Raw genomic sequence first — 12,116 nt, forward strand, 5'->3', positions numbered from 1 at the left:
CATAAATGAAATATAAGTTGTATTTGATTTTATTTATTTCACTAGGTCAGTAAAAGACAATTTATAATATAAGGTAAGCAGATTTATTTTCCTAAATAATGTTGAAAGTGATATTTTCTCTACATTTATCCTTTCATAAGTGATTTTTCCCCATTTATTGCAATATTATCCTCTAAATTTTGCACGTTTTTAATTGAATATCAGATATTTTCCTGTATTTTATTCACTGATCATGTAGATTTTTTTAGTGCACCAAAACACAAAATAAGAGCCCCACAGCCTACCACTTTAGAAGATAGTCAATTTAAAAATGTTACCAAGAAATAAGTAAAATATACAAAATATGCAACTGAAGTATGCTATAATGTGGAAATCTTGCATTTGTCATTAGGCCACAGAGAACACAAGTGGCTTTGGCACAGCAACAGAGCAAGAGACAGACAGACAGGAACAGACAGGGAAAGTGATTTTTTTTTTTTTTTTTTTAGCAACATTACAAAAGGTTCTCAGCTCTCTTTCTCTAATTAAAATGATTTGATTAAAGCAGCAATTCCCAAACTGGTACTCCTTGGGGTACTTGGAAGTATTACAGGGGGTACAGTAGTTGAGAGGGGGTAAATGAAAAAAAAAAAAAATTGAAGAAGAAATAAACCTGGTTGGGAGGCCCTTAGCCCCTTTGATTATACATAATTCTGTTATATTCCTTAAAATATTATAGGCTACAATGATAATTGTATCATCATCAGAGATAGTAGAAACGAGTTACATTTACTTTGTTAGATTTACTTAAGTAACTTTTTGGATAAATTGTACTCTTAAGAGTAGTTTTAATGCAAAGTACATTTTACTTCTACTTGAGTAATATTGTTCTAAAGTAACAATACTCTTACTTGATTTGACTGGGTCCAACCTCTGAGGGAAATTACCAAATGTACCCATATTTCTATTTTTGCTATAGGGAGATAAAAGTATCAAACCATGTGTTAAAATACACCAAAACACAGGAAGTGATATCTACTCATTACAGAAATTTGTCAGCTCATTATTCCGCTAAAACAATACTGAATCATTTTATGAAACTGAGATCTAAAACTGTACATGACTTGTCATATGTTGTGTATTTTTACCCTTTACAGTGGCATGAAGAAGTAAAATTACACTTGATGAATGAGAGTCTGCCTGATCTGGACAGTTGTCTCTTTATACTTTGGTCCATGTTTGTTCTATTCTGAAACATGACTTATATGACTTCCGGGTTTTGCAGTAAATTGTGCTACTTTTCTGTGGTTTAGGCAGGAGGAGTGAGCAGCATGGTGAGCATCGAGCTTCTCTTCTTCCTCCCCTCCCACCTCCTCACTCTTGTGTAACTACTCTGTTTCAGATGAAACACAGACACTTTCTAATGTATTGAGTAAAAAAAAAAAAATCTTCAGATGATGACATTACAGTAGAACTCAAACATTAACACCTCAAAGTCAAAGTTATTTCTCTTGAGGATACCATAAAACTAAATACCATAAAATCAGCTTTACATGAATCAGACATGCTTTAGCTACTGAAACATCCTGTATATGTTCAGTAGTCACTCAGGGGTAGCTGTAGAGTAGCTCATAAAGTTAAGTGCTGTGTGTTAGAGCTGCCTCCTGCTGGATCATCATGTTATTTGAAGTTTAATGTACTCAGCGAACAAGTGATGGAAGAAGGAGCAGAAAGTACAACATACTGTCATCCACATACCATCCAAGTACTACAGAAAGTCATAAGACTACAGTCATAGTGTTGTGTACTGCTTTGTTTTGTACACAAAATGTGATTCAGTGAAAATAGTTAGACTAAGTTGAGTTAAAACTTCAATAAATATGCTTGATAAATATAATTTTAACTGTTCATTGATTCAGTTTTAATCAATTTCAGTAGATTATCAGCATACATCACATTCTGATTTAAACTGCCCCAGGAACACAATTCAGCCCTTAACACATAAAGACTCAAACACCCACCGGCAAACCAAAACCATCTACTGATATAAAATGTTTAATAACTATTGATCCATTAATTCTATGAAAACATGTAAATAATTGTTGTAAAATACAGTTTGTCATCTTTTCATGGTCATCAGATATGATCCATTTGGATGTTCAGAGGCTCTGTAGTTACCATGGAAACACCGTCATCTTCTACAACATTGATTCAACAGTATAGCCCATGGAGTTGGATTAATGACAGAGGATTGAGGTGCTTGTTTTATGTTCAGTTAATGATATATTTGCTGAGAAAATCAGTTTTTCTTCTGTTTGGTCTGTTTCTGATATAATAGCCCTCAACTTTAATCAGAGCTTTAATGAACATCTCCATGATCAGTGAATTAAATACAGGAAAATACCTGATTTATACTGAAAAAACGCAAAACACAGAGGATAGTATTACAATAAATGGTGATAAGTCATTTAAAAAAGGTGAAGTCTAGAGAGAAATGTATTTGGGAGCTACCACAAAAGTAGCATTTGGCCTTTATGGGTTAAACTTAACAGAAATATTCATTTGACATTAATCATGATAATCATTGACAACAGCTGACATGAGCATGTGTATCATAATTATATTTAAAAATCAGTGGCATTGAGATGTGATGTGTATTTGAGCATATTTATGCCTGTACTTTTAATATATTTCACTTTCTTGAAAATATACTAAACTGTATTAAAATTATGTAAGCAAATGTAACAAATTTTCCCTCTAAGTCTAAAATCTAGATCAGAAAATATCAGAAAATAATCCAATGTGTTTGAATTAATACTTTTTCTTTTAACAGCTAATTTATTTTTAAGATGTGTAAATGGTGAAATGCTTTTTTTTGTGTTTATTTTGAAGGCAAATGATTATCAGTTGAATAAAGACTAAAACTAAAGCATGTCATCTGACAACAAACTGAATAATATTTGACAGTAAATGTTCACTCTACTGTGTGCTGTTACATTAAAAACATATTAAAAGGGTGAGTTTAGACATTTTTTTGGATAGCAAAAAGTAATGCGTCTCTAGACAAGTGTGCTGTCAGTTTTGTTTTTAGTTCACATGAAGGTTAAATGATGTGGAAACACTGGTGAGTCTCAGTAACTTAGATTTTGTGCAACATGATGATGAAAGCTGAATGCAGTGGAATTTTATTTATTTATTTTAAACATTTTTTGGGCTAAAGTTAAGTATTTGAGCAAATTTAGTTGCTTTTTTAAGTATAAAACTAACTGTAGAGTAAAATATGTCAGTAACATTTAATATTTAATTTCAATTCTAATTCTAAATGTCTATAAATATTCATATAAATACCAGATTTCAGATTTTTCTCTTTATATTTTGTTTTTCCACTCCTTTGTTGTTTTTCTACCTGTCTTTTTCTCTGCACTTGCTTGTATGTTACTGCTGTTAACTGTGATATTTCCCCACAGAGGGATAAATAAAGTCATATCTTATCTCATCTCATCTCATCTCATCTCATCTCATCTCATCTCATCTCATCTCATCTCATCTCATCTCATCTCATCTTATCTTATCTTATCTTATCTTATCTTATCTTATCTTATCTTATCTTATCTTATCTTATCTTAGAGGAGTGACAGACACTAATCAAAACACTGATATATGTACAATAATGAAACCATACCAAGCACAGATGACATTCACTGAAGTATTTCTGAGTCTGATTCTTCAGGCTGTGGGAAAATTTTGCACTTAGGCTGTGAGAATTTTTATCCCTCCATCAAATTATCAGTGCTGGTCAAGGCTGTTTAGGTGAGAAACAGTGGTACTATGGGTATTATCTCTCTCTAACTGTGTACTTTGTGTAACTTAGTTGTCTTTCTGCGTCTCATCTTATAATGTCCTAAAGAAAAATAAAAGTTATAAGAAAACAGCGATAGTGATTAATGTGAAATTAGTGTAGTTAGTGCTAAAGAGGCAATAACTAATACTAATAATTGACTTGAACATGATATAATAAATAGATAATTCAAATTTATTGCCATTGCAAAACACAACACATTACATTAGTGTAAAAACATTCAACAATATGCAAATCTGAATAGAAGGTAGCTAACAGTAGTACATGTGCAGTAGAAATCTGAAATATAAATAAGCTTTAATCGACTGTTTTCTCCATATTAATTATTAATTGAATGATCAGTGTCTAATGTCACCATAGACGGTCAGTATCGGGTTAAAAAGCTTAAAATAAACATTGATGTGATATTTATGTGTTAATTATAATAATAAATATGATCTGAAGTGGGGTGCACTAGTAAAATAGTAACATAATATTATATAAATAATGTCAACTCCAAACTTTTCTCTAGTTTTAGAGTGAAAAAAGTAAAATTGCATGATGAAAATATTTATAAAAATGAAAAACAACAATGAACAAACTGAAATCAGTTAAAGAAATCAATAATAAGTGCAATTTTAACAATCTTCTGCCTCAGTTTATCATTTAAACATGTGCATTATAACTTACAGATCACAATGGATCTGCAAAGACACAAAACATTTAGTGACAGGCAGAATATTGGTAAAATTGCACTTAATTCTCTTAAGACATTTGAGGTTGTTCGTATTTGTTCAGGTAATTCAATTTTTTTTGTGAAAGGATAGTTTGTAAATGTCAACATTCATTCATTCATCTTCTGAAACCTGTCTTGTTAGCTCTGTGATATAGTTCTTTGTGTTGTTGCGTACTTCATATCTTGTTCATCCTCTGTCATTTTAATCTTGCTACATCTTTTATGTCGTTATTATCTAGCTGTGTTTCACATTGTTTTTGCCTTATTTCATCTTTTACATTATTTTTTTATTAGTTTATTAGCTCTTTGACTGTTTTTTTTTCATATTGGTTTTTTTGGGGGTTTTTTTGCATTTTTTGAGTCCAAAAACTACTGCTTCAAAACTATGTAAGTATTATCAGCAAAATCTAGTTAAATTGTGAAAAGTCAAAGAGCATCTGTCCGTATTTTACTCTTATATCTGATTATTTTAGATTAATTTTACTGTTGCATTAATGTGTAGTATTTTACTTCTGTACATGAGCTTGTTTTAATTATTGTTTACTGTTTATTCTACATCGATCCATCATATTCTATAAGATCATTATACCACGTTTATCATGAATTCAGAAAAATGACCCGTTTTCTGCTTTCGATGCATTTTACAGTTAATCTAAATAGTTTTACAAAAGTTTATTTAACTTAAGATAGAGAAGAGTTTCTGTACCCATAAAAAAAACACTTTATCCGTCAATATCAACATGTTTGGAGACATGTTTACCTCTGGACAAGATTAAAAACTGGAATCTGAAAAGTGACCAAAGCTGTCAGATAAATTCAGTAGCGTAAAAAGTACAATAAAGAGATGTAGTGGAATAGATAAATACAAAAAGTAAGTGTAAAATAAAATCTAAATACTCAAATAAAATGCAGTTACAGCCCACCAGTAGTTTGAGAAGTTCCTGACTCAAAAATTCTACGCGACTTGAATTCAGATGCATATGGTTTTAGTACATAAAATACTCTTATCACACAGAGCAGTACAGAGTGTATGGTGGTGAAATGAACCCTGATGTTAATATGAATGACTGTGACAGGGTTAATGGTAGCTGCAGCTGAAGCAGCAGGAATGAAACCATCTCCTTTTTTTTTTAAGTTTCCCACTGTCCTTGTTCACTGTTTCCAGGTTTAAAAAATGGTATTTAATGGTAAGCACTGAAGGTCAAACATAAACCAAAACAAGAAAAATCTAGTTGGGTTAATATTCTAGAGGCTTTAGATTGTGGTGTTTTGATCTAATCATCTTGTTTTGTTTTTTATTAACTGGAACATCTGTGGAATATTCACAGCATAGTTACTCCTTCTGTTTTTAATTCAATCAGTACACAAGTTTAGATTTTATTGTTTCACCCACAAATACTCTCTGGCTGTGTCGTGTGTTTACAGATACTGCTTTAGGGCATGCAATAGTTCAGGATCTCACATGACTTTAAGGACTCCTGTGTTCTGCTGAGAGGTTTTTTTTTCTTTAGATGTTTAAAATAAATATTTTTGGAATAAAAACAAAATTCTACTAGAACGATGCCCTTTTCTGTAGTGACAGAAGTTGTGGGAATGTTCGACTCATTTGTGTCATAAATACATCTACATTATTTGCAACACTGAGTTTTCCTTCAACCGTATTTTTATTAGAAAAAAAAACAAAAACAAACTCAAGTGTAAACAGCTGTTCAAAAGTACAAAGATTTGTTTAGACAGTACTTCAACACCACAACTTATACCTTTTCCCAGAGAGGTAAAAGTCAGCTGATTAGTCAACAAAAATCTGCATATTTCCATATAATTATTACACAAACATTATTGGAATCATATGCCAAGAATCATGAAATGTGTATGAAGTCTCATTGGCTGCTGCTGAAGGTGTGTTGGTAGAAGACTTTTGCATTGGCAGTGTAATCCATCGTTATTTTCTCCCCTAACGACTGAGCCCCGAGACTGGCGCCGCCGAGGGCTGACGACTGCTGCAACACCAAGAGGCTGTAGCCACGGAAACGACCTTTGAACTTGTCAGATGATGCCACTTCATTCAGCACCTCAGTGAATCCTGAGAGAAAGACAAGTGAACAGCAGATTCAGCAAAACCTTCCAACTGAACATAACACTGTGAACCGTACAGCTGTCTGATCTCATTTGGGAGTTCATGAATATATGTGAATTTTTAGTGAAGATACAGGACTGGAACCTCCAAACATCAGACAGAAATGTCAGACACTTGGGCTTTGGGATGAACTTGTGAAGATGTCAGAGATCTACTTAAAAGAGAATTTAGTTTGTACACTTGACACAGTCTTCATCTTATTTGAGCAACTTGTAAGTAATTATCCACAACATGTCATTTTCTTGCTCTCACACACGCTGTATTAGAGTTTTGTTCGTTTTCAAGTGCTTGTTTGCCACTTTACATTGATATTGCACGTTAACAAAAAACACAATTGTTGACACGTAGCTTATTTTGGGGGCAGCAGTGGCCTAGAGGGCTGTCGAGTCTAAGGGTTGCTGGCTCAATTCTACAGACTGGCAGAAAAAGTTGTTGGCTGATGTGCCCGTGAGCAAGGCACTTAACCCCCCCATTTGCTCCCCGGGTGCCTGATATGGCAAGCCCATGTGATGGCCCATTAAAAGCAGAAGTTAAACTTCAGTGTGTGGTGCATGTACTGTATACTACTGACAATAAAATCTAATCTCATTTTATTATTATTATTATTATTTATTTATATATTTATTTATTTATTTATTTAATATATTTATTCTCTCTGGGTACACCAGCTCCCTGCAACCATCCAAAGACATGCACTTTAATAGCTTAATTGGTCAAATCTAATTTTTGAGTTAGAGGAAACATTTTCTTGTGGATTTCTTTTGGCTGCATGATTATGAAAAAAACTTTCTGTAGTATTTTGTAAATTTAATTTGGATGGTCCACCAACAGAGGAAGTTTTAAAGCCTGAGCTGTAAAAGAATTTCTGGCAGTATGTAAATCCATGAGACATGTGACATATGTTCAAAAATACAGATTCTAGGTGAGGAGAAATTGACTTAGTGATGAATTTGAGCCACTGACCTGGTTTTAGAAAGTTCCAGCTCTTCCATACTGACCCCACACACAGGATGGGTAGACCGAGGTCACCATTCAACAGAGACTACCACAACATGAAAAAAAAAAATTAAATATATGAATACAGTCTGTATAGACGTGTACTGTAACTGTGTGCATTACCTCCTGTGCTTCAGGTAAGACAGCATCTACATGTTTGGCCAGGACTCTCCCAGCCTGAATGAACACATACTGACAGAGAGCATCACCTGCCTCTGCACCTGATACACAAACATGTCAACATAGCCAGTTATGAGTTTTAGTAGGAAGAAGAAAACTTGATGATGCCATAATACAGATGAGTGTAAACAATAAACTTCATACTTTATTTAGTGAATGATACAGTCTGTGAATACATACGATATCAATACTACATAGAACCCCTTTAAGTCTTTACTGAAAAAAATGTCTTCTTAAACTTTCACTTAGGACCAAAAATCTACATCCACCAATATATTTTTATATATACCATATTGGTTTTATACGTTTTTAAAGTAAACATAAAAATGCTGTGTCACTCTTCCATTACATGATAAATATAATTGTCTGTCATTAATTACTTAAGCAAAAAAAAGTAGGACGTGATGCATCACCTACCTTCAGCCAGCTTCTTACAGAAACCAGCAAAATACGACTTCTGGAAGTTTCTGTAGAGGTGTGGCAGCATGCCCATCAAATCTGACACCTGAGAAAAATTTAACATTTTTTTACCACATGCCTTTTTAGCCGTAATAGAAGCGAAACAACTGACAAAGAGCTGGTTGTTGCAGTCTGACCTGATAGTACTCCTCCATGGCTTTTCTGACATGTGTAATGTCATGAGGAGGAGGAGCCAGTTTGTCTTTGGCATCAAACACCGTCTTCACAGCCAAGTGAGCGATCCAGAATGCTGGCAGAGAAATAATAAACACATCAGTTTTCATGTATATTCCTCTAATTGCAAGGTTTCTGCAGCTTTAAGACTTATTAAAGTATATATACATATCCACACACAGAATTACATGCATAACAATTTATAAACATTCGACTTATTATTTCTAGAAGCAACTTTTTTTTTATGACAGGAGATGCCACTTCCATCCACAAACCCCATACTCACTGGGTGAACGCTGATAAATAGGGACCAGGCTGTACAGTTTGCATTAGCGTTTAATGTTCATGTGCTGGTTTCATTTTTAGTTTTGTAAGTGTTGTTTAAGACAATGAAATTAATGTACATTTATAATTATAAAGTAATGTTAACTTGGCAAGACTTGTCAGAAATATATTTAACACACTTAAGGCCTTCAAGTGTTGGGTTTTAGATTTTTAACACTTAAAAAGAGCCTAGAAACCCTGTAATTATAAATACAGGGCTTTTATGTGTTAACATCTGTGTTGTCATGGTTACCTGCTCCTTCATCACCCATCATGTGACCCCAGCCTCCACAGCCAATCTGTGAGCCATCGGGGTTGATTAACTTGCAGTTTGAGCCTGTCCCTGATATGAGCACGATACCTCCTGCAGAAAAAAACAACAATCTGAACTCTGAACAGTCATAATACATGATATGAAAGTATGATAAAGGGAGGTTTCATTAAGGACAAGACTGACACATGATACAACTTTATAATAACCACACCTAAAGGAGTAAAGTATCAAACCACGCCCTGTTATACTGATTCCAAGTCCAGGTTTATCTGTAGGTTACCATGAAATCCAGCTTTACACCATGTCATCTGCTGCTTTTGAGGTAGAGGATACACAAAAATACACAAAAAACATGACACATTACCCTGATCGGTTGCAGTAGCCATGGCTCCAACGGCGTCGGTGGTAATAAAGTAGTGCTGGCTGAGACTGGGGAATTTTTCTTTCATTTGAACAATCAGCTTGTCAATGGCCTCCTTCTGCTCACCTCCACTCAGAGACATGCCCTAAACACACACCACAGGAGGAAGAACACCAAATCTTTAACACAAGTAAAAATTGCAATACCACCATCTAAAAGTGCTCAACAGTAATATGGCATCAAAATGCACTTAAAGTGCTCACTCTAGAAGAACGCACAGAATTTCAATTTTGTCTTAATTGTTGCAGCTGCTAGTAAGGAACTTTTTCATTTAATTACAGTGAAGTTTAATCCAAACAAATACAACAAAATTGAACTTGAGCTACTTGGAACAAATGCACTGGCGTAAAAAGTAAAATATTTGCATCCAAACCCTAGTGAAATATAAGTATAAAGTAGCAGATAATTGAAATACAGAACAGTTTTTGTCTGTAAAAGTTTTTAGGTTTTCTATGATCAAACATAACCGGATTTGGGAGACTCTGACATTTCTTTGGTTCATTTACAGTTCTTTGATGGAGAATAAATTCATTCTTTTTTTAATATAACAGAACATGCAGTCAATGTTTTATACTTCCAGTTGAATTATTGTCTAATCTTTACTAAGAATCAGTATTACTAAGGACGATATTATAATGAATCTGCACAGTGTTCACATTAGAGTGTCTCATTGTCTAAATAAGGCCTATGCAGTATCTGTGAAAAGCTAAAGAACTCCACTTTATATGACTTTTTTAAGTATAGGGGTATAATTAGTGCTTCAAAAGTTATTGATTATTTTGACAACAGATACCGTATTCATTCTTGGAGGTTTTAAGTATACAAGCATTTGATAGCTGTAATTACCAGTGAGTACAACGGCGTATTTGGATCCAGTCCTGCTGCCGTCTTGGCTCTCTGCACCATGTCATTTATAGTTTCAATGCATTTGTCCACCCCCACCAGCTGTAACACACACACACACACACACACACACAAAGTTTCCATTAGTTTTTAGGTAAATTCTCTGATGTTCAAGGCTGTTTGTCTTCATGTCTCCTGCCACTTCTCCTTTATTTCTGCTCACCCAGTGGTTGGTAGATGGTCCTTCAGTCTCTGCCAGGATCTTCCCATCTCCAGACACCAGGATGGCTTTAGAGTGGGTCCCTCCACTGCACACACACACACACACACACACACACACACACACACACACACACACACACAGAGAGAGAGAGAGAGAGAGAGAGAGAGAGAGAGAGAGTAACACAATTATATCTACTTTGATAAAACAAAGACAGCATTAATGCCAACAACATGACGCTGAAACAGACGATAATGTTGATGCATTTGAGGCAGTAGGAATAAATACTCTCTTCTGATTAAAGTATTAAAAATATTTAAAAAGAAACACAAACTCCACATAATGACACTGATCACGAGACACAGAAGTTCAGTCATTGGTGAATCTGTTTCACTTTACAATTACAAGAAATTACTTTAAATTTCAAGTCGACCACCTGTACTGACGACAGAAATTCTTATGCGCAACACTGGAAATATTTTCTAAGTTAAAAAAACAGACGGAACTTCTTGTGTATTTTAAATCATTCTCACCCCTCTATTCCACCGAACACTGATGCCATGTCTCACTTCCTGTTTGGGTCCAGGCAAATATCGCGAGAGCAGCACCCGAACTTCAACTTGCAATGAAGCCACTGACCACAAGATGGCCGCTGCGCTTTTCCCTGTCACATTTATGAAGTCAACCATACAACTTCAAACGTCTAACAGGTATTCTACCCATAATTATTACCTTTGTACAAAAAATATAGCAATATATATTACATTTTATATAGAGAGCACAGAAAAACCCGAGTATATATTGGTATTTGTACAGTCCACATTACAGTAAACAAAAATAAACTATTCTAACTTCTCCCATTCTATTGATTATATCTATCATTAATTTGATTTACTGGGGAAAAAGTAATATTCAAAGCAAAAGATTAATGTATGAATTATTTTATTTTCATATTAAAATGGGTCCATGTGTAGCATAAACACCAGTACTATTGAAATGTATGGTTTGTATAAAGTACATGAGTAAATTAGTGTTCTGTGTTTGCAAGGGTGGAAAAAATAAGGGATAAGGGCATATGATGGAAAGAGTGAGAGCATATGCATGTATGTATCCATGTTCTAGATTATTTGAAGATGAGATAAATTGAGTATTTCCATGTTTTCCCATTACATTGTATTAAACTATTTATCCGCTAGAATCTGCACCCACTGGAAGAAATAGAATTTTACATTGATCTGCTTATACTGATTTTTTTTTTTTTTGTTCATAATGGGTAGTGCTTTAATCTTTTAAGTACAAAGTGTAAATACTTCTCAGATAATTGTGTAATAAATAAATCAGCACAGACTACACCTCAAGTTAGAAATATAACTGGCATTCACTGTAACACAGCTAATTAACATAATATCAAGCAGTTGTAAAGCGATGAAGTCACTCCAACTTCTCTTAAGAAATTAATGAATCAAAAAAGTTCATTGGGCTTCACTTATCTGGACCAAAATGAGACAGCGAGACAAAAAGTTTTTGTCTTTAAC

At 34.1% G+C, this 12,116-nt stretch overlaps 1 protein-coding gene across 1 annotated transcript; it reads right to left on the bottom strand.

The window, feature by feature from the left end:
* Positions 1-6,080: 6,080 nt before the first annotated feature.
* Positions 6,081-11,276, bottom strand: nagk (N-acetylglucosamine kinase). The gene is made up of 10 exons (XM_030161894.1): positions 11,115-11,276; positions 10,585-10,669; positions 10,365-10,463; positions 9,462-9,603; positions 9,077-9,187; positions 8,463-8,575; positions 8,284-8,371; positions 7,810-7,907; positions 7,654-7,732; positions 6,081-6,636 (listed from the first exon to the last, which is right to left on the bottom strand). Exons 1-10 carry the CDS (start codon positions 11,141-11,143, stop codon positions 6,434-6,436), a joined length of 1,047 nt encoding a protein of 348 aa, XP_030017754.1. The 5' UTR covers positions 11,144-11,276; the 3' UTR covers positions 6,081-6,433.
* Positions 11,277-12,116: the final 840 nt, after the last annotated feature.

This window comes from Sphaeramia orbicularis, chromosome 18 (genome assembly GCF_902148855.1).
Source record: "Sphaeramia orbicularis chromosome 18, fSphaOr1.1, whole genome shotgun sequence".
NCBI classification, from domain to species: domain Eukaryota; kingdom Metazoa; phylum Chordata; class Actinopteri; order Kurtiformes; family Apogonidae; genus Sphaeramia; species Sphaeramia orbicularis.

Coding starts and splice junctions, on each gene's coding strand:
- nagk (XM_030161894.1), bottom strand. CDS start 11,143: ATGGCATCAGTGTTCGGTGGAATAGAGGG. Junction 8,576..9,076: donor GATGGGTGATGAAGGAGCAG/GTAACCATGACA, acceptor TTTCTCTGCCAG/CATTCTGGATCGCTCACTTG. Junction 6,637..7,653: donor CTGGAACTTTCTAAAACCAG/GTCAGTGGCTCA, acceptor TCTTTCTCTCAG/GATTCACTGAGGTGCTGAAT.